Source organism: Zonotrichia leucophrys, chromosome 1A, assembly GCF_028769735.1.
Source record: "Zonotrichia leucophrys gambelii isolate GWCS_2022_RI chromosome 1A, RI_Zleu_2.0, whole genome shotgun sequence".
Lineage (NCBI taxonomy): Eukaryota > Metazoa > Chordata > Aves > Passeriformes > Passerellidae > Zonotrichia > Zonotrichia leucophrys.
This window is the reverse complement of record NC_088170.1, coordinates 11,955,156-11,983,018: the sequence shown is the minus strand read 5'-3', so window position 1 is coordinate 11,983,018 and position 27,863 is coordinate 11,955,156. Positions and strand designations below refer to the sequence as shown.

General features: G+C 39.2%; 1 protein-coding gene across 1 annotated transcript; it reads left to right on the top strand.

Annotated features, from left to right (window-relative positions):
- The first annotated feature begins 777 nt into the window (after positions 1-777).
- On the top strand, positions 778-27,863 carry SLC13A4 (solute carrier family 13 member 4). The gene is made up of 16 exons (XM_064737791.1): positions 778-1,554; positions 7,325-7,453; positions 10,429-10,565; positions 10,765-10,946; positions 11,651-11,705; positions 13,299-13,338; positions 14,050-14,127; positions 15,733-15,911; positions 17,048-17,167; positions 19,967-20,068; positions 21,154-21,255; positions 22,310-22,407; positions 23,489-23,619; positions 23,949-24,110; positions 25,585-25,722; positions 26,379-27,863. Exons 1-16 carry the CDS (start codon positions 1,390-1,392, stop codon positions 26,514-26,516), a joined length of 1,956 nt encoding a protein of 651 aa, XP_064593861.1. The 5' UTR covers positions 778-1,389; the 3' UTR covers positions 26,517-27,863.

Sequence of the window (27,863 nt, the reverse complement as noted above, 5' to 3'; positions counted from 1 at the left end):
CTGCAAGGCTGCATTTGCTGGGTTTCCAGTGAAAAACTGAGCTCCCCAGACTGGACTGTGATGCCTCTGTGACCCTGAGTCCTGGAAACCTGGCAAATGCAGCCTTGCAGAGCAGTTTGATGTGCAGGGTGAATTCTCCCTGAAACTAATAATTGCATCTTAGATTTCTGGCAGAGGACAGGCAAGCAAGTTTGGGGGGCATGGAAAATCCTAGATGTGTTCTTCCTATGAGATACAGGGCAAATATACATTTGTCTGTCTACAGATGGTGCATGTAACCTAAATCTCCAGTGCTTTCTGCCCCACAAAAAAAAAGCATTAATAACAGAAGAGTTGGAGAAATGTTTCTTTTCCCCTAGAAGACAAGAGCAGAAAGTCTAAAAATTCTCAATTTGATTTGGAACCCTGTGGTTACTCAAGGCAAGGAGTCAGTACAGAGATCAGCCCATGCCTTTTGAATTAGTGACATTCAAGGGTTGTGATGGAAGAAACACGAAGACAAAAGATACTGTTCAGAAAACAACAATTATTTATTTATCATCAGTACAGAGACCTTGCAACAATAACAAACTGTTCTGCAACCTAAAAAAGGGTCTTTTTATATATTTGTAGAAATGTCAGAAGGCTGTTGATTTTCTCAAATGTTCTGACTGGGTTTGGGACAATGGGTGGAGCAACTTCTACCTTCTGCAGTCCTCATTGGTGAGTTAGAGTTGCCTGTAGCTTTTTAACAAATGTTTGTCTTGAGATCAAGTATAATCCATGTTGGAATTACTGCCCTGTGAATTCCAAGCTCAGGGCAAAAGTAGGGTAAAGGTAGATACAAAATAGAAGCAAAGAAATAAAATCTGAAGGACCTGCAAATGGAGGGGGGGTTTGGTCTTTTCTTTAAAGAAGAAGTACCTGAAAATTTACTTCTATGCATTGGAAAATAAATTGTTTGGTTCAGTAATCGTCCAGAAGAAAAGAAACTGTGTTTGAGATTTTCAGACTGTCAAACAAGAGGAAAAGCAGCAGCTCAAAACATATCTTGCCTGATTTATGAAAAAGGAAATAACACCACTAGATGATGGAAGAAAAAACTTTATAAGACATGGGAATAAGGATACAACACATCTACAACTGTGAGTCTGTATTAAAAAGAAAATTTGTCAAAAGATCACTATGCTCCAACTTGCAAACCCCTGCATGCTATGGTGTGATAATAATTCGGATGTGCTGGTGAGCCCTACCTAAACTGAATGTATTTTTAATTGAAAAACCTTTTCAAAACAACAGATTGAAGAATAAATAAAGGAAGAAAGATATTTTAGGTGGCTGTGGGGACAGTAGATGAGGTTGTGAGAGTTTTCTGGGGGAAATCCAGGCACAGGTAAAGGAAAACGTGGCATGAAAATTGGAATATCTGAGGATCCGGAGAAGAACCTGAAGGAGGAGAAAGGCACCAGAAGGAGCATGGCAGTGATGAAGGAGATCCTCCGATCCAGAAATCTCCTGCTCGTTGTTCTCATTCCACTTCTGCTGCTTCCCCTGCCACTCATATACCCCAGCAGTGTAAGTACATTTTCATTTTCTTTTTAACAAAGCCTCTGGGTGCAGCAGGCAGTCCTGCTGATTAAGTTTGCAGCGTGCAGAAGGAAAGACAAAGATGTCAAGAAACACAGATCTTAGAAAAATCAAAGACTCATCTTTGAAGGACTGTGAGGGTCACTGAGAAACCATCTCTAAGAGCTAGAGCTACCTTGATTTGTGCCACAAGCAGAGCCAGGTGAAGCTAGAAAAGCACTGCTTTGAAGCAGAAATGTTGGATCTCTTTCTAACTCATAAAATAGCAATGTTTTTCTGTTGCCCTGTTCTTCTCAGTTCTTCTAAGCCCTCTGATGTTTACATTCTTGTAATGAACTTCCTCACACAGTTTTGTAAATAATAATTGTAAATAATTATTGGTTTACATTCTCTTCTGGAGGAGGAGAAATTTGATGGACTGTTAGTTTGTCCAGTGTCATTGGAGAGGTGACACTGTCATCCTCCAATCCTCTGTCACTTTTGACAATCTATAAATGTTGGAGTCAGAAATTAAACTTCCCTTTTTTTACCTTGGAGGTTCCAGTGTCCATATTTTATTTTGTGTCCCATAGCAACATTTTTCTGCCTTAGAGAGGTGGTGATGTTTAATTTATCAAAATCTGCAATGTATTAAAAATCTGCAGCTTGTTCTTCCTCATAGACCTAGACATAAATCTGTCCAAAAAGTGCAGCAATATCCAATTCCACCCTCTACCCTACTAAAGATTCATTCTTCCTTAAAGTACCAGGGAATTTATGAATGCTGGTGCTTTACCCAATAGAAATGCAAAGGACTAGAAATTGCATAGATGATTTCAAAAACAAAACCGTAACATTTTGCTTGGAAAATAAACCAGAATTCATAACAAGGAAATATTCCTGCACCACTGAACTCTGTGTGTTTGCACTTTGAGTTTTCCTGCTTTGAACTTCCATGGGTCTTGGCTGTTCTCTTACAGTGCTTTTTCATCTCTTTTATCTCAAGAGAGGGGATGAATAACAGACAATTGTGCTCTTCAGGGAACAGAAAGGCTCACCCTCTCACAGAGGCTTGTTCTGCAGAGGGGTTTAATCTCCCCTGACGCCACTGGAAGGGTGACATGGGAAGAGATGCTCCCTGGCATGCTCAGCCAGGGGACTGTAAAGCACCTTATAGCTGCTGAAGCAAGAGTTCACTGACAGGATTGCTGCAGGAGTTGCTATTGTACAGTACAAGCTGCTCTGCACTGTTCCTCTGCACCTCGTGGTGCTGCTTTGCTGCAAAGTGATGTGAAAATCCATCCAGGGGAGATTTACATCCACTTTGTAGATATGTGAGTGACCACAGAGAGTAAAGCACAGCTGGCAACCTTAGCAAGAGCTGGACAAATATTTATAGTGCTATTAAGAAAACATCCACACCATTTAAACTCAGCCAAGAGTACACTATCCAAGTGCTTTTGTGTAGATTTTATTTTGTTACAACCCACTGACTATGATTACTTTTTAAATATAAAGATTAAATTTGATGCCTGCTCGCATGCTTGTATTTTTACAATTATATTACGCTTTTTATCTTTTTTATAGAGATTGAAATTACCAGGTCATTTATATTTGCATTTCTGCAGGGAATCAGCTTGCAGTTTCTTTGATGATACCAGCACATCTCTGGAAAAGTCAAAGGACCATTACATGTGTAGTGGCAAAAGAGATCAAAGAGAGCACAAGGAGTGGTGGTAGATGCTGCTAATGAGAATAAAGTCCACAGCTTCTTTTATATTATTTTGTAAAAAGAAATGGGTGAAGAATGAATTTGAGAAAACTTGCTCAAATTCTTTTTCCCCATCTGGAGTTATGATTTACTTGTCCCACATGTTTGGACATACATAAATGCCTTTCAGGTAAAAAAAAAAAAGTGTGTGCTTTCCAAACTGAGGATCTTCTTTATTCTGTCCTTGTTTCCTTCATTGTTTACAGTGACATGTGAGTATTTTTGCTTCTTTTTTGTAGTCTTTATCCACTTTTTTTTTTTTTTTTTTTTGCCATGAAGCCACCAGAGATACCACAAGGAATGCCACATGATTTCAGTCAGCTGGGGACAGGCTTTCTGTGCCCACTGTTGTTGTAGCCACCCTGCATCCAGTCAAGGACATTTGGATGACTCCTGAAAGTCACCTGCTGGCAGAGCTCTGAGAATGTAGTATTAGGGGATGGTGGCACCTTGATGTGCCAAATCAGCAGAATGGACCCTAAAGCACAGAACATGCTCTGGAGAGCCACAGCTGACTCATTTTCATTCACCTTTGGTTTTATTTACACAAGCTGAAGGATGGAATTTCAGCTGGTCCCATAAAATCAAAGATGTTATCCCAGAGGCTGGACTACCTGTTTGCAGAGCTTAACCACATGTCCGCATGCAAGATATGCAATGGGCAAATAAGTGGGCAAATTTCCAACATATAGAATTTATTCTTCCTTTTAATCATTCTGAGATCCTTGGATATTTTAGTTACAGAAGTTTTATGCATGACCCTTAGTGTGGAGTTTTTAGCCATGGATTCCTTTCAGCTCTTATTTTAACCCAAGGGGCTGACTGAAGAGAGATAATTAGATGATAGTCCCTAAACCATCACGTTTCCCTTTTCCTGCTTCAAGCTCTGAGGTGGGTTTAACAGAATTTTTCAGCTGTAAAACAACAAATGAGGAGGGTGAAACAGTTAAAATTACACTGCCACTGCTTCAGTGCAACACTTAGTAGCTCTGGTAACCATTAATTAAATATATAAACTCAGTTTAATTAAATAGAAGAGATTAATATGGTTTCTCTTGGAAACCAGCAGAGAAAATAAATAAAGTTGCCAGACAAGCCGATTAAGTTTTTAGCGGAGATTAGCAAGCTTGGCTTTCCCAGTACTTGCTTACAGTTTTGTACCATTTAAAAATGCAATTTATTTGGGTTTTTTCTTTTGGAAAATGGGTAGAGCCTTGTGTATAGGAAACACAAAGACTTAGTGCCCATCCCAGTAAGGTTTTGGTAGAGATGCAAATTCCCTCCGTCCTATTCCATTTTCACTACCAACCTACTGTTTTTGCCACACACAGAGGGGTAATAGAAAATGACATAATTGCTCAAATAAATTAGAGAGAAGTACATTTTTGGAGTGAGAAAATGGTTTGGATACCCCTAGGATCTTAGATCTGGACTGCTCTAAAATTAAAAAATCATTGATTCTTCTTTAATTAGAAGTTATTTTTCTCCTCTGGCAACTGCTGAATCTGATACAGAGCCCATGCAAACATTAGCAGAAACTAATGAGTTAAAAATTAAAAATGTGTTGGAGTCACTAGGTCACAAAAGAGGCCCCATGCTCTGCTTTCTGTGCAATATTAACCTTGAGGTATAATGTAGTTAAACGTGACTGAGCAGCAAGTTGGCTAATTCAGAGCTAAATTTCACCCTACAACTAAAGACATTTTCCCCAATATCCAATATAAACCCACCCTAGCTTTGTTGAATTATAACTGTTTAATGTTACACTTTTCTGAAGCAGGAGTCAGAGCAAGAACTGGCAGCTAATTTAAATCCAAGCTTCTGAGTAACTTTGGCTACAATTCTTGCACAAGTAAAGGAAATACTACATATCAATCTATCTTAATTTCCTCTCGGGGCTGTGTTGTGCCTCTTGTTACTGTAAGCTGTACTTCAAAAAAAACCCAAAAACATCTGATTGTGGCTCTTTTTTAGAGGTAATGAAAAAATGACATCTCTAAAGATGAATTTAAATACAAGCTATTGATTAATTCCATTGAACCCACATCCTTGTATAATTTCAATAGGCTTTACCACCTTGTTCACCAAACTGATTGAAAACAGTGAAATGTAAAACATCCTCTTTGATTTGCACAAAGATCTGTGAGAATCGCTTGTGAGACCTCTTGAAAGCTGCTGTATTTAGAAGTCATCCAGCCAGCATGGATGTATAATATATAAAATTTTATTTTAAGAGACTCAAATAGCATTTGTGAAAGGTGAATTTTCTAAACAATAGACAATTGTGAGCTGTGACTCCATATGGCCTGATAAGTTCACATGGAACATCTGGTGCAAAATGAAGAACAGATAAATTTATAGCTGGAAAAAATCAGTGCAGACCTATTAACTGCCATAGAACAGTAGGTTAAGGCAAGTACAGGACTTGGCTTCAAATTTGAGAAGGGGAAAAAAAAGGAAAAACCTTTTCTTGAGGATAATTTCTGTAATTATTACCAGCAGACATCTCTAGGTCTCTAAGTAAAGAAACTATTGCTACGTATAAGAAACTGAGCTTAAGGAGAGCTCCAATGAAAGCCATAAATAAAGACATTTCTAAAGAAAAGGCCCAGAATACTTTCATTCACTAGATGTATTTTCCTGTAAGAATATTCAGCAGATAGCACTTTTCTCTGTCATATCCCAGCTCCCCATCACTGCTCACCATGATGCTCTCCTGCCTTTTTCAACCAGAACCTTGGACAGCAGCAAATTTGTTTGATTAACTCCATTGCCTCCAACCCCTCAGGCCTGTGGTCTTCTTCCAAAGGTCTGTAGGAATTACCTGAGCAAATAAAATCAGCTGACAAAAGTGTTTGCACATTGCCTAAAAAAACCCGAACAAACTAAAAAAACAACGAAAAACCCCCAACCCCAAGTTTCCAGAGCATTTCCCAAAATAATTACAAGGCAGTTTTATGGTAAATATGAATGCTCTCATCTGGTCCTGTGTCACAGACATCTTTTATGGAAAATCTTTTCTTTAGGATTTTTCCTCCTGAGAAACTGAGAGGCCTCAGGAACAAAATGTACACATTGATTATCTGCTGCTGTGGAATGCAACAGGTGCATTCCCAGAAAGCAGAGCATTGGGCCTTTTTTGTGACTTAGTGACTCCAACATATTTTTAATTTTTAACTCATTAGCTTCTGCTAATATTTGCATGGGCTCTGTATCGGATTCAGCAGTTGCCAGAGGAGAAAAATAACTTCTAATTAAAGAAGAATCAATGATTTTTCATTTTAGAGCATTCCAGATTTAAGATCCAAGGGGTATCCAAACCATGTTGGATGTTTGTAATTAATGGCCAATCACAGTGAGCTGGCTCAGACAGAGAGCCCGAGCCACAAACCTTTGTTATCATTCCTTCCTATTCTATTCTGAGCTAGCCTCCTGATGAAATACTTTCTTCTATTCTTTTAGTAGAGTTTTAATGTAATATATATCATAAAATAATAAATCAGCCTTCTGAAACATGGAGTCAGATCCTCATCTCTTCCCTCATCCAAGAACCCCTGTGAACACCGCCACAGTCCTGAAAACTACCAGTTCCTGTCTTTGTCCAGGACTGGAGGGACAAATATCCTGAGATAACAGGTCACAAGGTCTAATTTGAGGAGTCATGATTAAGTGCCTGGTAAATACTGGATTATGGAAAACAAACAAATTTGCAAATGCACTTTATGTCATTGTTTTGCTGATAAATGGGTTTATCCCAACTCTTTGCTTTGGATTATATGTGAAAACTTTCATTAGCATCGTCTTCTGACTCTCTCCTTTCAGAAGGTAGCCAAGATTTCACACCCAAACAACTGCTCCGTTGGAGGACCCAATGCACTCCTTTTTGTTTTGTTTTTTTTTTTTAAACCAGGGTACCCACAATCTGAAGAATCCTAAGGGTAAATTCTCAGGGCTCCCCAGAGCATGTGGTGGGGCAGTAACACTCGTCCTCTGTGCTTGTCCCTGCAGGAAGCCTCGTGTGCCTACGTGCTCGTGGTGACAGCTGTGTACTGGGTCTCTGAAGCAGTACCCCTTGGGGCAGCAGCCTTGGTTCCTGCCTTCCTGTATCCTCTCTTTGGGGTCATGAAGTCCAGTGAGGTCAGACCATTGTGTGTTTTTATCGTTTTATGTTCTTGCTCTCAGCTAATTATGTGAACAAGGGTGATCTTAGTGCAGCAGCAAGACTTGGAGGCATGGGAGGCAGAAGTGTTCATCCTGTAAGGTGCAACTGGGTCCCACCAGCCCTTTCTTCATCTGATGATAGATGTAGGATGTGAGAGAGGCTACAATAGCCAGGAGAGGTGTCCATCCTTTCAGCTCCTGCATCACCAACAATTACCAACACCTATTGCACCACAGGATCCCACCTCTGCCTGTCACAGACACATTTTATGAAAAATTCTTTCCTTAGGATTTTTTCTCCTGAGAAGCTGAGATGCCTCAGAAACAAAATGTAAACATTGATTATCTGCTGCTGTGGAATGCAACAGGTGCATCTGTGATTGGTCTCATGTTGTTGCTTCTAATTAATGGCCAATCACAGTCCAGCTGGCTCAGACTGTCTGTCCGAGACACAAACCTTTGTTATCATTCTTGCTTTTCTATTCTTAGCTAGCCTTCTGATGAAATCCTTTTTTCTATTCTTTTAGTATAGTTCTAACATAATATCTATCATAAAATAATAAATCAAGCCTTCTAAGACATGGAGTCGCATTCTCATCTCGTCCCTCATCATCAGACCCCTGTGAACACTGTCACATCTGCCCTCCTCAAATCCATGTGAGCAGCAGCCAAAGGATTCACTGTCAAGATTCCTTGCAATTTTATTTATTGTGGATGCCATATAAGGCAAGAGGCTACATATGCTAAAACAAGTTACCATTTACTGGAAAAGGCTGGATAATTTTGTTATCAAGGTGGATGTCTAGCCTTTTCTCAAAGCTGTAACGTACTGCTGCACTGCAGCCAAAAGTTTTTAGGCAAAGGAGTAGCTGTACAGAAAAGTTTCTATCATCAGTCCTGAATTTGCTTACTTGAGGTTTTTTTGAATGTTAATTTCTTTCATTATATGCCAAGAATTTATTTTATTTTCTCTGCAACTTTTTTCCCCCTGCCTTTTTCTATCTCTTTTTGGGGGAGTGAGGGGACAGCACATTTGATTTAAGGATGAGTAATACAGATAAGAATGCAGAGGAATATGTAGCAAACATAAAATTGTTGGATTTCTCTCACAATCTAGCTCTGGGAATACCCATAAATGGATAGAAAAAGCATGAGCCGAGAGTTTAATGACTGCTTATTCCCCCAAGTTTTGTAATAAAATGAGATGCATTTTCATACCAACAGAATTCAGTATTTTCACAATCTTTTTTTCCTAACATAAAGGTAAAGTAGTTGGGCATTTTCATTAAAAATTTGGCAGCACATTGGAGAAGGAAATTTAATGTCAGCCTGAGAGAAATTCAACGCAATAGAAAATAAAGTGACAGTAAGACTACTGCATGGAATGTATTATTTGCTTTAGGAGCTGAAATAAATCCCTGCATGCAAAAGTAAACAACTCTGGAGCATTATTTCCAATCTGCTGTTCTGGATTGACTCTTGCTAGAAAATTACTGCTATTTAAGCTCAAAATTACTCACAGGGGCTTAAGAGCATGAACCAGTGTGTCATATATATATGTATGCTGGTATTAAGTTAGCATTCACTTATTTCTCCAAAATGTCTATGAAAGGAATAAAGAAGAAAAAAAACCCAGATTCTTCATGCTGCTGGATTGATGGATTTCCTTCCTTCACCTCATTATTTTTCAAAAAGGTAGCAGGAAAATAAAGAAAGCTAATGAGAAAGAAACCAGTAGAAGAAAGCAAAAAAAGTGATATTTAAAAGTTCTGGCACACAATTATGATGGCCAAGTCTATTAAGTCACCATAGGGATTTATTAAATAAATGTCATTAGATATATAACTTGTTGCAAATTTCACAAAATAACATTATTGTCATTCTTGTATTTTATGGAGGAGCATCAGTATAACTGAGGACAATGGAAAAAAATTATTGCTTCCTCTGATTTTAATAGTTTTAAAATGCTGGCAGCTACATTTCATTAGAGAACTAGTTTTAAACTGAAGAAATTACATTTTTTGAAAAATATTCCAGCAACAGCCTAGGAAGGTTTTCATAAAAATGAAATGAAAAATTTTGCTAGACCCCAAGCATCTCTTTGTAATTTTTATTTTCTCCCATTTTGTTTGTTTTTACAAAAGTATGTGTGTATGTTTGAGTAAGAACTTTATGGGTTGCCTAATTTGCCATTTTTGCAGAATATCTTCTCATCACAGAATATTTTCTCATATTTTAGCAAGACTCACATCCACAATTCCTGTTTGGAGGTGGTGTCTGAATATTTTCCTGAGCCAGTGACGGTTTTTGCTCATTGTCTTTAAATAAAAGTTCTTAGTCTTGAAACTTTTCCCTCTTTTCCTGATAAAATGGAAATGGATTTCCAATGTGACAAGTTTTGATACAGGATTTGTGAATCACTGCAGAAATATACCAACATTTTTTTTATTGCATTCAAAGAGCAAGTCCCAAAGGACTTTTATTCTGATGTGGTAAGTTCTAGGGATGCCACATTTTTCCCAAAAGCTGAACAAGACAGAATAAAGATAGGCAAGATAAACAGTACCTGCAGAAGGAAAAAAACAGAGAAGCACATGAATAAGCTGCCTTCAGTCCACTTTTGTCTGTGCTTGTTTCCATCTGAGCCTAGCTAAGCATGACTGACTCACTGCAGGCACTGAACGTCCTGCTTGCAAATATAACATTTCTCTTGATCTCTTCAAAACTCAGAGGCCTATAAACAACAGGGGATAGAGCCTTATTTGTAAACACAACAAGAAAAATATTAAAGAGAATATTTTGATTTATGAATTCTTCATTTTCTCCAGCTCCCTGTCATTCTTACTCGAGGGCGCAAAAATGCACTATGCTATATTTCTTCTCATTCAGGATGATTTCTGTGTGTTTACTGCTTTTTTAACTGTCTGCTTCCCCCCTGGCCCTTAATGCAGGTGGCTGCTGAATATTTCAAGAACACAACTCTGCTCCTCATGGGTGTGATTTGTGTGGCAGCTTCTGTGGAAAAGTGGAATCTCCACAAGCGAATCGCCCTGCGCATGGTGATGATGGCTGGAGCCAAGCCAGGCATGTGAGTGAACCCTTGGCTTTGGGGCAGGCTGAGGCTGGGAGCAGCAGCTTGAATCCACTCTGATCTTCCCATCCATGGGCAAAAGCTCCTTGGTTTGGGGCATTTTAATACCCATCTTTCAGAGTCTGACAGCTTACAAATCTCCCCCTATTTTTTCTGCCGCCTCCAACTCCCCGTGTTTCCCTGCCCTGCACTCCAGGTTGCTGCTCTGCTTTATGTGCTGCACCACGGTGCTCTCCATGTGGCTCTCCAACACCTCCAGCACAGCCATGGTGATGCCCATCGTGGAGGCAGTGCTCCAGGAGCTGGTGAATGCTGAGGAGGAGTGCGAGGCCATCACGGCTGCAGGCAGCACCACTGCTGAGGAAAGCAAGCCCATAGGTATTTGTCAGTATTGGCATTCACTCTTTGCTCATTTGTTTGTCAGTGACCTCACTTGTTGATACATATTACTGAAATTCTGTGCAGGTCAGATCTCTCTGTCTTATACTCCCAAAACCATTGATATGTACTCTTTGTACTCTGATATTCCTTTTTGTACTCTGATATTCCTTTCAAAGGAAATTTTAGAAGTGATGGAAGAATAGGAGTTGGGAAATTATTTATACTGAATCAGGGCATCTGCTGTAGCTGTGTGTCATAAACTCTTGGCAGTAGGATTTTACAGGGTAGAAGGAAACCTTTGGGAATAAAGCCCAGGAAATTTAGAAGAGGCTCAGAAGTTTTCTCTTGACAATCCCCACAATAAAAAATTGATAAAAGCTCTAAGGTTCATTTTGTTCATTCCTTCCCAGAAGAAGAAGGCTTAGAAAGAAAAGAATCTCTCTTTTCTCTTACTTTACGTTTTCCAGGCTGAAAATTATTTCGTCCAACCTTGTCTATTACACGTAGGTATCACAGTCTTTTAATTGCCAGATGCACATGATCAGTACAACACAAAATAATAAAATGCCACAACAAGAGAGCACCTGAGAGTGTTTGGATAAAGATTTTATTTTTACAGGAGCTCCTCCAGGTGCAGGGGTGTGAGCCAGGGGCTGAGCTCAGTTGTTCCCCCAAGGGCTCTCTCTGTTCCTCTGTTGCAGGTCTCGGTGAAAAGCACGGGCAGCCTTCCCTGGAGCTTATCTTCATCAATGAGGAGTAAGAATGACCCCTGTACACCAGGACTGGACATTTGAGCCCTGCACAGGTTGCAATGAGATGAACGCAGGAGTAGAGCCAGGAAGGGCAAGCAGAACCTTACAAGTGAATGTGTCACATGTGACTGACAAGGAAGGCTTACATGATAAATGGGGTTAATGCAATGCTCTGGATCTCACTAAAACTTTGCAGCATTCATTTATTTTTTAACACTATGGATATTTTAGGGAGAAGGAAAATATTTCTAGGGGTTTGAAAGCTCTTTGGAAACTGTGTTTGTGCTGTGTAAGAAAGGGCTGTCCACAGGTTTTTATTCTGTTCCCCTGAAGGAACAGTGATGAAGAGGATCCAAGTACAGCACAAACTGCCCACAGGACATATCCAGAGGGACATCACTTACAGACCATTCCTGGAGGAAGCCTGAACTGCCTGCATTCAAGAGAGATGGGAGTGGAGGGCAGGGGAACATGGGGGGAGGGAGAACCCACAAAAAACCACCCCTCCTCCCCTACAAAATTTGCAGAAGATCTCTTTAAATGTAGATTAATTTCTTCACAGTTTTCAAACACCAGCAGTTTCTGTTTGGGGAAGAATCTAGTAAGGGGAAAGGGTAAATCAAGTACAAGAATAATTTCTTTGTCAAAAGATCTAATTAAGCATCAGTTCAAGATATACAAGACAGTATACAAAGCCAATGTTCTAAAAATTTATTATAGGCCAATTCTGAGGAGCATCTTATGAAGTGTGAGAACAAATTTGCACAGTCCCTTTTTGAGCTCCTTCTGCATTGTTTGCAACTGCTCAAAGCAAAAGAGAAACAAGTTTCTTTAAATTTTAATTTGCTTTAAAACAAATATTATAATTCAAATAGTACAGGTTGATGGCTTTAAGTTAACTGGCAAGATCGAAATAATTTTCTCATCAGTCTAGAGACTATTTGGGTTCTCCAATATTCTCTCTCTTATCTTTTTTTATCCAGCCATATTTTCTATATAGAATCAAATCTTCAGATTGGCATTGTGCCATTAATCCCTTTAACCCCCGTTGAAGAGCATGTGTGGGATATTTCAAACAGAACTATTATTAAAATAGGATTACTTGAAAAAGAGCTTTAAATTTGGCAGGAAAAGTAGCACATTTTCTGGAAGTAAGTTCAGTGGATTGTTTGCATGATCCACATGACACACAGGGCAGGTTTTAGGAAAGGCTTTAATGTGGTACAGGTGGGGAGTCAGAAACAGCATTGGAAAAGTTGGCAGAGGAAGAACTTGACTAGAACAGACAGCAGTGGTGCTGGATTGCCTGGTGATCCACTCCACAGAGAATGGGGTCCTCTCCTAGAATGGGGTAAATGATACCAAGAAACAATTTTTTGTTGCATGGAGGTGGAACTCCACTGTTACACAGCTAGAGATTGAGCTATGAAACATAATAATAACTTACTTTTTCGCCAAGAGCCCATATAAGAGGTTCTAATAAGTAGTATTCAGCATTTCATATTCTAGTTCTCCCCTCCTACCCATGATGTGTCCCTCTTGCAGAAGCTGAATGAACAGACATTTTTAAAGCATATTTTCCTTTCTTTGTTTTTAGTGCTACTACTACTGACTTGAGCTCGTTGGTGCACTCAAAGGTATTGTCATAGGTGGTATCTTCTGTGTTACCCTGTCATCTAGTGCAGGAACCAGCAGATCAAAATGCACACAGCTCTGAAAAAAACCTGCTGGTCCCTTTATTTCAAATGTGTGGTGGTTGTTGGCAAATATTAGGTACTGCAGAATGTCCTGCTTTGTATTTAATCTGTCAGTTTGCTTGCACAAATCAATTGGGGAACATTAGCTCCAAAGCAGCAAAGAGAGAATTACAAAACAATAGAAGCCTGTTGTACTCCTTGCTGGAGATCCTGAGATCCAGTCAGAGAACAAACAATTCCAAATGGTTTCTAGCAAATCCAGATATGATCTTTTGTTGTTCCAGTATTGCCGGATTCTGAAGCTGAGAATTCTCAAGTTGCTGCAGCAGCTTGTACACATCACAAAGTCACAGGCTCAAGGGACCTGTTAGAGTCTCAGACAGGCCAGAGGAAGACCTAATCTCATTATAATTTGACTTTAAAATCACTTAAAAATTAAAAAAAGCTGGGAGTTTATTTTTTATTCTCCAATTTAAAATTAACAGTTGATTTAAGTGCATTGAATTTTCTTGTAGTTTTGGAAACTTTTTTACTTTTTCCTTTTTTGCCCCCAAAGCCTGCCTCCCAGTCACCTTTACAAAGCATCACAAATTCACAAGTGCCCCATGGAACACAAGAAAGGCTAATCCAAAGGCATTTTCCTCCTTGCAGACTATGAATGGTGTGCACATGATAGCCAACCCTATTGGAACAATGAATTCCACCAGCAATGGGCAGCACCTGCCTCAGGTAAGGAAATGTTAGACCTGGGGGTGAGGCAAAAATCAGGTGTGAACATCACCTGCTCCCTAATATTTCCTTGAAAGGAATCATTGTCCATCACCTCAGCACAGCCCCAGCTTGGCCCTTTGCCAGTTCTTGCTCGCATTTAGATGAACCCATCACAGGTTTGTTGACAAGACCCTTCCCCAATGGCTGGCACAATTCATTTAGCTTTACATCCAGTAACGTGATCACGAGTTTCCTTTATTATTTGACTGTAATAGCCACTTTGTTTCTGCATATCCTCCTTGGAAAATAGCCCAACTCAAAAATAACAGCCTCTGGCACAAAAAACCCTACTCAGAATGAAAAAAGCAGACCATTAATCTGTTCATCCACTTTGTTGGGTACTCTTAGTATCCACTTCCTTTTTGTCTTCCAAAATATCCAGCCTCAAAATCCTCCATTAAATCAATTCATTGCAGTATTTCTACTTCTCTTGAGTGGATCCAAGAAGAAATTGCTGTTTGGATGACAATTTTGTAATGCCTTAATGGCATGAAAAAATAGGCTAAAATCAACACATGAATTTGTGTTCACAGTTCAAAAATAAATCAAAACAAAAATTAGTAAATGTAACAAACATTTCTGAACCACTTGCTATCTTTTTCCTCATTCTATCTTTTTTCCTAGTATAAGGACTTGATCTACCAACATAGACATTTTCCTGTCACTGATATGAAAGCTTCTTTTGGAGCAAAATTTTCTGGCATCTTTTCCTTCCATATTCTCATTGCTCAGCCTTTTCCATTCCATTTTGAGATCCCCAGCACTCCATCCCTAATTAGAGGCCCTGAGCTCGTTTAAGTGTGAAAAGTTCACCAAGCCTTTGTGTGGTGGCTGCTCCTAAGCCTCAAGGATTATGGATTCTTTCTGCTCAGTGCTGGAATCCCATCCCTGTAACCCTCAAAGGATTTTGGTATCCCACTGATATCCCAGTCAGACCTGGAGTGGGCCCAAACCTTAGCCAGAAGCCTAATTACTGCTTGTCCTACATTTTTGTCACATACCAGGCCATTTTAGGCCCTGCGACAAGTTTCCAGGACTGATCCCAGTTAATCCCTGTAAAGAAAAACCTGGCTTCTCTAAAACCTGTTGCTTCTCTGGGACCCATATTATAGCAAATCAAAGGCGACTCTGACAAAGGGGAGGGAGAATGTTGCATCTGATTCCATGGATATCAGAAGAATAATTAATTACTTTATTATACTATACTATATATATTTCATCTAAACTGAATCTGCCAAGCACTCAACTCTGCACACAACTGCTCACACTGCCCTGAATCTCGTGACTGTCACCCGACAGTCCCGACACATAAGGAAACAAAACATCCTCACTTTGGATAAACAATCTCCATGTTGCATTCTACTCTGGCACAACAAGTGATAAGAATTGTGTTTTGCCTTTCTCTGAGGTTCAGAGAATGTGAATCTCAGAGATCCTTGGTCAGAATTGTACTTGCTTTTCTCTGTGAAGAGAAATGTGGCAACACCGTGTCACTCTGGCATTAGAGCAAGCTGGGCTGCTGTTGTGATCACCTGCTCTGCTTGTGACTGTGTCCCCCCACAGGCTCAGATCCTGGTGCTGCCCCCTGAGCCCTCGGAGCTGAGCAGCAGGTACCAGAGCAGGCATGACCACATGGTGTGCAAATGCCTCTCGCTGAGCATCTCCTACGCAGCCACCATCGGCGGGCTGACCACCATCATCGGCACCTCCACCAGCCTCATCTTCCTCGAGCACTTCAACAAGTAAGTGGCACTGGGGTTTGGTGAGAGTCATCATCATCCTTGTGGGTCACTTCCTACCTCAAGGAAAATTTGCTTCTTCCTCTACTCTAATGTTATTACCAATGGTTAATGTTTGAAGGTTGCTGCGTAGCCGTGTCTTTCTCTCGTGCAAAGTAAAAACTCCTCAGTGTGGTAACACTGAAGTTTCTCCAGGAACTTCTTTTGATTTGACATAGTGGTTTTCATGAAAAGCAGCAGGCACTCTAGAAAAGTAAACACTAAAGCTATGAAGATAGAGCAAAGAAGACAAAGAAATACTCACAAAAGAAGAAATGTCATAAAAACAGCTGCTCAACTTGTAATACAAAAAAACCCAAACAACCAACTTAGATATGTGGCCTTATGCATTTGCTTCAGAGAAGATGAGAAGCAGCTCTGTGATCACCTAAGTATCTCCTTTATCACAGGCCCAGGGCTCTCAAAGGCATGAATGTTTCAATGTCAGAAACAGGAATGTTTTTCTGTCAGGAGACTGGTGGCAATTCTCATGCACAGAAACACATCCAAGCTCAGATCTGATTCTGACCATCTACTGCTACCACTACTGCCTTGATATCTCTCATTTCTCTCTCTTAAATGGTGGTATCACGGAAGACCAAGTTCAGAAGTCATGTTTAATCCATGTTTAAAATTTGGATTTTACAGAATTTTCCAAGATCTATGACAGTTTCACCAAATGCACACATCCAGCGTCTTTGTCAGAGCACAGCAGAATGCAGTCAATATTTGTGTGGCCCATAAGAAAACATAGAAAGAGGTTCTGGTGAAATCATTCTGAAGACTGCCAACCCTAAAAGAAGCTTTAATATAAACCACAGGCAGGGATGCAGTTTCACTTCAGGTATCTCCAAGTGTTTGTGAAGCTGGCCAGACAATCCAGACCATCTGTTATTAAAAGTTTGGAGAGCTGCACTGTTTGTCTGTTGGTTTCACTCTGCACAGGTAATGCAGCTGTTTTTAAATGCAAACTGATGGAACTTTTCTCTCACCCCATGACAGAAAAATATGCCCATAGATGTGTTTGCAGTTATGTCTGTTAGAGGTTCCTCTCCCTGTACTGTTCTAACTTCTCATGCATCCTCTTTTCTAATTTACAGCCAGTACCCAAAAGCTGAAGTGGTGAATTTTGGAACCTGGTTTCTGTTCAGTTTCCCCATCTCCCTCATCATGTTGGTGCTGACTTGGTTCTGGCTGCACTGGCTGTTCTTGGGCTGCAAGTGAGTGAAAGTTGTTCAAGATACACAGATTACAAAAGCAGGGCATCTGCAGCTCCTCTCAAATGTGTCTCACAAAGAAGTTTTGACTGGGAAATAGAATTTAAAGCCCAATTTTCTTCTTGTTGCCAGAAAAATTACTAGAGGAAATCTCACTTAACTGCCCTGCACTGACAGCAGTGCAGAGTGTTGCTGCTTGAGATTGAAGTGCCCAGGTATTGCTGACAGAAATCCATACTAAGCATTCAACTGATTTGGGTTTTTTTTCACTCTTATGACAATTTTGAGCCACGATTCCCTCATGGCTCAAATATATTGTTATAAGTCCTTTTGGAAAAGCACAGTTTAAAAGATTAATAGAAAAAAAACTGCAAGTGAAAAAGTTACTTTTCAGATCTGCCTCCATCTCAATGAAATAAACATAAAACCAATTAAAATTAAAGGTAAATAGACTCCATATATATTTCTCTTTAAAGTGGAAGGGACTCACAGCCTAAGAGACAAATACATTTAATACCAGTCCCTAAGCCCCAAAATAAGAAAAAGTTTCAGTCTTCTAGGTCATTTGTACCACATATTGTCTTTACAAAGTTAATGAAAACAGCCAAATGTGTGCATTTAGAATGGATTTGTTAATCTGCATTGAATTGTGATGCAGACACATTTACTCTGAATTAAATTTGCCTTAATTTGATTTAGTTCACTCTTAAAAGTAAACTGAATTGACATCACTATTTCACCCAGGACAATGAATAAATTGATAATGAGTTCTGCTTGCTGCTGACCTTGACTAGATTTGAAGAAGTAATTTAGAGGTGAATGGCTCCATGCCCCTCTTAGTCAGCCTCTGAGTCTTATAGCTCCAAATTAAAAGGCTAATATAAATTCCCTCTGCCACTTTTTTCTTTTAATCTTGAGGAGAAACAGGTCCTAACATGACCCTCAATTAATTTGGTTTTAAAACAAAAATTGAAATTCCACATTGCATCCAAGACTTCATGCTGATTAATGTTTTTCTAAATAATACCAGGGACTGAAGCATTATTGACTTCTTGAGAAGTAGTAGATTCCAAGGCTCCTTAATCTCTGACTTTATTCACTGCACTTCATTAAAGAATATATTATGCTGGGAGCTGGGCTTCAATTCTCTGCCTTCACATCCCCCTGAGCCTGGAAACACTTGGAACCTGTTGAAACAGCTGCCTAATGCTTTTTCATAAATGTTTAATGAATTCCCATAATGTTATTTTCCTAGGAAGCCCTGTGCTATCAATGTGTTATTGCCTGGCTTAGCTGGAACAGCATTCCAGACTTTAGGGCCCTAGACCAGGTCAAGGGTGGACTCATCAAAGGATCATTGCCAGAAGAGAAGAGCTAAGGGTGGAAATTACTACAGAACTGTCCTTTATAAACCATAGAGCTGTTCTCTTCCAGCCTGGAGGGCTCTTCCAGCCTCGTCTCTCCCTGCTGGTAGATTTTACTAAAGTCTAACAGCAAGATTTGCAAGGAAATTTAAAATACCTATAGATGAAGAGCAATGCTATGTGAGCTAAAAAATTGTGTTACATATTTCATATTACATGTGAAATGCAAGCCCTGGTTAAGCCCTTCTGTTGACTAGACAGGGCCTGTCTGGATCTTGAGCAATGCAAAGGAATTTGAGGATCTGGCCTTAAGCAGATACATTGAGGGAGATTGCAGTCCATGGTTTGGTCAGCGCTACAGCTTGGTGCCTAATGAGGTACTCAATGAGAAATTAAAATAGCAAGGACCATAAAAGCATCTATTATCACCTTAAAGAGCCATAAAAGTTGCGCTTCCATGGTGCCTGAGTCACTGCTGCTGCCTCTTTTAGACTGGCTTAGATCCTGTTACACCTCTGTGTGACAGAGGGTACAGCTGGAGGGAAAAAGGAGGGATCTGTGGCTCAAAGCACAGCTAGGTAACACTTCTGGAAAGAAGAAAAGGAGAGGGTTAAAATGAGCTTGAAAGCATCTTAATTTCAATTAAGAATGTCCATGCTTTCTTACAGAATGAAGGAAAACTGAATAAACTAAGGGATTCACTTAACATCCATACAAGTGTATAGGGGGCTCAATATATCCAGCTAGGAAATGTGTTTTCATGTCCCTGGCAGAAGTACAGGCATTTTTCACCTGGGCAAAACACCAGGGTGACTCCCCTGGCCTCTGTGGTGCTTTTCTGGCTGTGCCTGATTTATAAACAAATGTTACTATGACAGTATAAGCAGAAGCAGACAGGTCGTGGCAGCTAATGGGATCCCAAGCACAGCTTTCCCTCATTATGAATCCTGACTACTCAAGGCAAACATGGTCTCAAAAGCCAGAGCAGACCCCAAATATGTTGGATAACCCAGGAAAGCATAGTTAGGCCATGAAAAACTTCTATTGATAGCTGAACTCTGTCACAATCTCTCCACGTGACGATAGATTCTAGCTGTAGCTTTGGGAGGTTTCTGGCAGCTCCTTGAGGAAGCCTACGCAGAGGGAGCCCAGCCATGGCTCAAGATGGCTCAGTGATACCAATCAGCCCTAGTCAGAGCACCCTGGGAACCTTCCAACTATGTCTAGAGTTGAATCTTAAAAGAACTTGAAATCAGATTAATCAAATAGCATGCACAGTAATTTCCTTTTCAGCTGCCATCAGGCCTTGCCTCAGTCACATCTTCTCCCAACAGCCCCTGATACCAGAATTTTCAGTCTACCCCATTGCTGGAGATTTTTTTAATTACTTCTTCCCTCCCTCTTTATGCTCTTGCCTAATTTTCTCATGCTGTCTCAGTTTTAAAGAGACTTGCTCTGTGAGCAAGAAGAAGAAGACCAAACGGGAAGAAATGTCAGAAAGAAGAATTCAAGAGGAATACAAGAAACTGGGAAATGTTAGGTAAACCAGACCTGCCTTCCTTGGGCATTTGTCTCTCATTGTCTCCTATTCTCTCCATGTTGCCTTGGGGTCTTGTAGCTTATTCTAAAATTCTCAGCTCTTTTTCCTTCCCTCCAGTATGGAAATAGATTAAAATGCAAAAATGAACTAAAATCAAAGACTTTGTTACAAGCATGAGTGCTAACATGCAACTCATTTATTTCTGAGGAAAAATGGAAAAGAAAGGAAACCTTCAAGTTTATTCCAGAGTTCAAAGGTCATCTGAGTCCAGGTTTGTCTTTGAATTCTAAAGGATCCCTTCTCCTAATTCATGCACATACTTATTTTAGTGGATATAAGTTCTAAAAAGGCTTTTTCCTATGCCATGGGTCATCCAGCTTTCTCAGTTGCCCATAATATTTATGCACAATGGCAAGAAATGTATCTTGAAAAGATTATTTGGCAACATTTTCATTTTCAAAGGGCTGATATGGCACAGAATTCCTTCTTCACAAAACATTTTTGTGCTGTTTAACTGAAATATTGACAGATCAACTGACTGAATACGATAAACTCTGAAACTAAACTGTTGTTCAGGCTGTGCCTAAATATGAAATCACTCTTAATGTAAATCTATGCTAAATTAAAAATCCTCAAGCCACCTCAAGTATCCTCAAGTCACCTTGTGTGCACCATCTGTGCTAATTTACATTGTCATTTGCTCTTAGGCTTTCTATCCTTCTAAAAAATGCAGGAGAATGTGTTTACAGTGGAATGCTAATATGAACTTCACCTTGTTAACACATTTAATCAGATAATAATGCAAATACACAACGAGCATTTAGAAATATTTTCCTTCAGGTCTTGCCCATGAATGATAGCATTGCAAATACAGATGGATATTTTTAGCCTATTTCTTACAGGGTTTAGATGATTCCCAGCTGGGAGCCAAATCTAGAATTCTTTCATTCAAACTAATCTCCCTTGCTATTTTTCATATATTTTTTTATCCTTTTTTAAAGCCAGTTTCTACTTTCTTATATCTTCTGGAGTTTTCAGACAGACCTGGAATTACTTCCTTGCTTTCTCTGTTTTTTTATTTCTAGCTACCCCGAGATGGTGACCGGATTCTTCTTCATCCTGATGACCTTGCTGTGGTTCACTCGTGAGCCTGGCTTTGTGCCAGGATGGTCATCTTTTTTTGAGAAGTGAGTAAAATCCCCATAACTACTGCACAGGAATACAACTTTGCTTCTTTTGACTTTCTACAATTTTTTTCCCCCTAAGACATAGTCAGACACATTTAACGAAGCAGAGAAAATGGAGTCTTTATTCAAAAATTATGATTTTTTTCTTAAATTATGTATTTTTCTATAGTGAAAAATTCCATTCTTTCTCAGTATTCAAAGTATGTTAAGTAGAGAAAGTAAATTAAACCATTTCAAATGTAAAAGAATAGGAGGGTCAGATTTTGAGGTTAAAACATTTTAGTGCATTCATAAAGAAGTTTTCACTATAATATATTGCAACTATAATTAAAATTAAATTTTTTGACAAAAAGTGTTTTATCAAGAAAATGTCCATTCAATTAAATATTGCTGAGAATGGTGACTAAAACAAATAAGCAAATAATTTTTCTTTTATTTTAAATAATATTGAAACAAGTTATACTAAATCTTACTATAACACACTATGCACATCAAAGAAAAGTGATTTGCATGTAAGTTTTCTTTATCTTGCTACTGTATAAAATTACTTTAATTTTCCATTCCAATTTTGACAGAAAAACAATTTCTAATAGTGTGATTTTCTGATGATCACTGGAATTTGGTACTCCTCAGAATACTTTTACAGAAAGCCTTTTAAACATTTAATTTAAAATCAATCTACAGTTCATTTCTAAAGGATCACCTGGGTTTGGCTTTTCCCCAGAATGTGTTTACTGTTTCTTACACTACAGTAAACACAGTATTTTTTGTACCTCCAAGTTAATAGATTTGTAAACCAAAAGGGATTATTTGTTTTTCAACCAGAATATTGAAAATTGTTGAGCTGTGATTGAAGTTGCGTACCAGATTCAGTTTAATAAATGGGAAAAAATCCAATTTGTACCCTTGATAAGCAGGCATATTTTTCTAGGAGGCTGTTAGTATGACTTCAGATGTGGGAATACAACTGCACCTGCAAAAATGTACTTGGAGCTATGTACCTGGTTTGGAAATGTTTCTGTTTTTATGAAAAAGTTGCTATTTTTTTTCCTAGGAAAGGTTACCGGACTGATGCTACTGTCTCTGTATTTCTTGGGTTTCTCCTTTTCCTGATTCCAGCAAAAAAGCCATGTTTTGGAAAAAGGAGAAAAGGTGAGGAGAAGACAGTAAGAAAGAGAAAGGGTACATTTTTCAATGTCTAATGATTTTTTGAGTTTTTTTTGTCTGTAAAAAGTTCCAAGAAGATAGTTTTATGTTGGCAAGTCAAGAATACCAGCCCTACTTACATTAGACCCCCTTTTCCTTTGCTGTAATTCAAATTGTCTCCTCCAGAAGATGACAAACTTCAATCTGAGACTGACACTTCTTCTGTGCTAGCAGTTATTAGACTTCAGGACTGAGCTTTGGGAAAGGTTTAGATGGAGTTCTCTATTTTGGAATGCAAAATCAGCTCAAGATAAGCCCCAGCAAAAAAATTACTCATCACTTATACAATGGAAATCACTGTAATGTCTTAAGATAAACATAAAACAGGTCATAGTGCCAGACAACGTTTCAATTTTGTGCAATGCTTCTCTCATAGTCTTCTTGATAATGAGATTATTTCACATTTCTGTTTGGGTAGCACTCAGTGGTTTGATCAGTTTGCTGATATATTTCAGCAGTGCTGTATGAAAGTAGAATTGTCTGCACAGTCTTATGTAAAGATTATAGAAACATATATTTTTATGCTGTCATATATTGTACAGGTTTTAGGAAAATATGACACTCTCTAACTCCTCCTTTAAGAAAATATTCAGGTACTGAAAAAAAACCCCTAATGTCCTCAGAAAAAATCTAGGGGCCTAAATGCACTTTATCAAGCATCATGACCTACTTCATAGCCCTTCTTTGATAATATAATCCCATTGTAACACCATCTCTGTGCTCTACAGATATATGCACATGCATATCACAACACAGCACACAGTCCCTCAAAAAGCTGTAACATGAGAACACAGGGGTTTACAACTATTTACACTAACACTGCAGCCAAGGGAAAGTCAGGATGTTTGGAATTGATATACTGCATTTTGTGAGGCCAGGCTATCCAGAGAAAAAGCCTATGCACTGCCTCTTTGCCTCTCTCTCAGGTAGTCCCATGCATCTTCAATCATTTCTATTCTTGTGAAAAATGTGAAGGTCTTTGCTAAAAGGGCAGTATAATACTGGTCACACACTTTATTTCATATAGGAGATGGTGAAAAGTCACCAGAAATTACCACACTGGAGCCCATCATTACCTGGAAGGACTTTCAGAAGACCATGCCCTGGGAGATTGTAGTGTTGGTTGGTGGAGGTTATGCCTTAGCTGCTGGATGCAAGGTACTGGTGTAGATTTTTTTAAATCCTCCTTCCTAAACATATTATCAACTTGCTCTTTTATTCCTTTGCATGGTTCCCAATTTGGATTTATGATGTGGATACTTTAAAGATTGTACATAATGCAGTAGGCAGCACTGCCTGCACTTAATATATGTCTTTCACTGCAGTGAAATCTAGTTTACTGAGCAAAAGGAAATGCAGAAATCATTGACCTGAACTTTGTTTATTTGCTGGTGGGATTCTCTGATGTAAACTGCCACAGAAAGAAGAATCTGTTTGACAAACATACCAAATATTTAGTAATTCTTGCGCTTCTGTCCTTTCCCCAGACCTCTGGTCTCTCTACATGGATTGGACGTCAGATGCTCTCCCTGAGCAGCCTTCCCTCCTGGGCTGTAACTCTGCTGGCTTGCATTTTGGTGTCCATGGTAACAGAATTTGTTAGTAATCCAGCAACCATAACCATCTTTCTGCCTATTTTATGCAGCATGGTGAGTTAAACCAGTGACATTTTTAGTCTGTTGTTTCCTCACAGGCTTGTGGGAATTTTTCAGGATGTCAGGGTCTTGGCACTCTGTCCACATGAAACTCACTCTCAGTTCCCAAGCTTCTGTTCTGTAGTCTTGAAACTAGGAAAAAACCATAATTGAGCAGCCAGAAGAATATTTTAGCATCATGGAATTTATAATACTTCTCAGACAAAAAGCACTGAGGATTCATATGCCAGGTACAAGAAAAGGTGATTATGGAATTAACAAATTAGTTGAATTTCACATTAAGCTTGAAATGCTTTTGTTAGTGTTATTTTAAATGTGTTGTTCATTACTTAGAAGTCACCTGCTCCCTACTTGTGAGAAAAGAATGGAGTGCTGAATTTTATTCCAGATTTAGAAGTGTTCAAGGGGTTGATCTGGTAAAGCATACTGTCTTCCACCATGGAAAGCAGAGATGTTTGTAAGGGGCAGAAAAAAATCAGGATGCTATTGGCAAAGGTAGAAGAAAGAGAGAGTAAATTAATTTTATATTGGAATAGCAGTTACAGAAAATTTCCTTTTCTTTTTAATATAATGTGAAACTTTTCTGTCCAAGAATGGAGGTCATTAATCATCTTTCCCCATTATAACTATTTTATGGGATTGTCCCAAAGCATACTATGTGAACAGTTCTGAGTTAATATTAAGATGTGGTCAGATCACAAGATGCAATTGTGTTTCTGTGGCTTAGGAGTTCAGATTTGCTTCTGCTCTGTGCAGAAAGAGATTCTCCTGAAAAATATTTAGAGCAGTAATCTACTTGTAGTGTGAACTGCCATCTTAAGGCAGACTCTCTTTTCAGATTGCAAAATTAACCTTCAGACACTTCCCTCCCCCAAATGATTGCAGCCTTGTTTATCATTCCCTTTCCCTCTCATATAAAACTGGGCCAAAGCAATGCATATGAAAATGGAAAATTTCACCACCACTGAAAACTTCATTCTTTAGCCCACTGTAAAATATATTCCATCAGCTCTGCCTTCTCACCATGCAAATTTGGACCATGAACACCTGGTTCTCCTAACCAGTATTCAGGAGGACATCACATAACGGTCTCAGCATATTCAGCAACTAGAAGAAGCAAGTTCTTTGTGTTAACCTGTTGTGACTTCTTGTGGATGAAGACTGAAGCAGCAGTCAGTGTTAAACAGAATGTCACAGAGAAAAAGAGGGAGAAAGAGCAAATGTGTCCTAATAGTAGCAAGCTCCACCCTCCCTCAGTGTGAAATGTCTCAAGAGAGATTCCTGGAGCATGACCAGCTCAAAATTATAGCATTGGTCTAAAAAAACCCAAGCAACTAAAAAATACTGTCATGCTTCAGTTTAGAAATTAGGCAGGTGTGATTCACAGCAGAGAGGGTCCTTTCATAGCCATTATCAGCTGTGACTTTTATTGATCAGGTGAAACACTTCTCTCCCTCTGTTCTTCCAGTCAGAAACCCTGCTTATCAACCCTTTATACACCCTGATTCCTGTCACCATGTGCATCTCATTTGCGGTGATGCTGCCCGTGGGTAACCCTCCAAATGCCATTGTCTTCAGCTATGGGCACTGCCAGATCAAAGATATGGTGAGTCTTGGCACTGGCTGTATCCTCCCACATCAAGCAAATAATAATAATAATAATAATAATAATAATAATAATAATAATAATGTTAAAACAACAAGACCAATAATAATAATAAAAATAATATTGCTGCTAATATTAAGTAGTGATATCTGAACTGCTCTTACACAATAGAGCTGTCAGGTTAAGAACACAGATCTGTAGGATGCACACATTTCTTATTTGTATTTTTTTAATGAATGTAATGGTCTAAAGAGCTTTAGGAGTATGGAATCTTTTTTGCACTGGCCTACTAAGACAAGCACAAGAGAGCATAAGAAATTAGATTTATCACATAGCACCACAGCAAGTCGTGTATCACTCTGTTATGTGTGGTTTAACTCCCCATTCTGATTATCTGATTGAGAAGTCCAAGTGACAGAGGAGTTCACAATGAACTGCATCAGTCTCTAACCTGAATATTCATTCCTGAATACTCCAACATATACCCTGACACATATGCTCTCATTTATGCTTTTTTTTTGCTCTAGAAATCACTACACATAAATTATCACACTACATATGAGTCAGTATAAATTGTACAAACTGCTTTTTTTTCCTATGTTAAAAGAACCCATTTTTTTCATTAAGTTGCTCTGTTTTGCTTTTTGCTTTTGCAGGTGAAAGCTGGCCTGGGTGTAAATCTGATTGGCCTGGCTGTTGTCATGGTGGCCATCAACACGTGGGGAATTAGGCTCTTCCAGCTGAACACCTTTCCAGAATGGGCAGCAGCCAGCAACATCACAAGCCAAACGTAATCTTCAATGAAAAAAAGAGCAAAAGTGCAAGACCAAAGCAAGTTAGGACAAAATATTGAACCTACATTTCACATATGAAAGAAAGAAGGAAGCTTGAACCAGGATCCATTGTAAAACCATGAAGAAAATCCACTAGGAGATCTTCGGCAACAGCTTTTCCATTCTGAAAATCAGTGTGAGTTAAAAGGAGAGATTAGCTTTGCTCTATTGTTGCTTTCTCTGGGATACCATAACTCAGAAAAAATCCACGAAGTTATTTCCCTATAGCTTTTTCATGCCTTAGAGCAGTTATGCAGGACTTGTATGCAGGACTCCAGTGGCAGAAGACAAGTACACAGACACTGCTGTACTCAGCAGCAGCAGACTCAGTCCTACTATTGACTCCTACACTGAATGTAGGCTGAGCCTTATTCTCAAATCCAGAGGAGTTTTATAAGCCTACTTCTTTTGAAGGCAAATTATTCTTGGTTTTTTGAGGTGACTTATCACTGTTTTGCAAAAACCATTTTTCCACCTAACTCGTATGACCTGGACAGAAATCCAGCTACCAACTACCAGCTACAGCGCTTCAAAGGGATAATAGAAACCTCCAGAGAGGAAGGAGAAATCTCCTTGGAAGGAGAATATGGGGTTTTTTTCCCACACAGCACTAGTATAAATTTCTAATATTGCAGTACTTGCAGTCTCAGCTTTGGAAGGAAGAGTTTCAGGAACAGAAAGTTTTGTTCAAGACCTTCTTCATCATTACTGCGGTGGGAGCTCTTTCAGCAGGGGAAGCTGTGACCAGCAAAACCATATCAGGCCAACAGCCCCTATCACTCTCCTGTCTCTTTGGCTGCTGTTTAATTATGCACTTATGATTCCCCTGACTGAGAAAGTCTCACTCCTGATGGCACTCAGTGCTGCTCCATGAGTAAGAAGGGAGAGGGCTGAAGTGGAGTGGTGCTGGTGTATCTCCCCATCCTGTGCATTCACTTGAATCTCACACACCCTGCTCTCTAGCAGCCCAGAGAGCAGGAACTTCAAATGTAGGAAACTGTGGCATGAAGTAAATAACTACTAAGCCAAAAGGCCAATCTCTTTATCTCTTATCAATAAAGTGAATGCCCTGCTTTCCTCACTGGATCTCTGTGACACTCATTAAGTCTTCTCGTGTATTATGTCCAGTTTTTAATAATTTCTTTAATGTCAATACATTTAAGCTGTATATTATAATGACTGAATCTCATGTAATCACACATACACTTTAATGAATTTTTATGCTTTCCACTTTTAATCTAGGCTCTCTAGATGTGAATGTATCCTGCAAAAATAAAATGTCAATAAAATAAATTATTCACTACTGCA

What these genes read in the sequence shown, in the direction of transcription:
- SLC13A4 (XM_064737791.1), top strand. Translation starts at nt 1,390, where the DNA reads ATGAAAATTGGAATATCTGAGGATCCGGAGAAGAACCTGAAGGAGGAG. An exon ending in TGGCTGTTCTTGGGCTGCAA is followed by an intron (nt 17,168 to 19,966) that starts GTGAGTGAAAGT and finishes ATGCTGTCTCAG; the next exon opens with TTTTAAAGAGACTTGCTCTG. An exon ending in AAGAAACTGGGAAATGTTAG is followed by an intron (nt 20,069 to 21,153) that starts GTAAACCAGACC and finishes TTTTATTTCTAG; the next exon opens with CTACCCCGAGATGGTGACCG.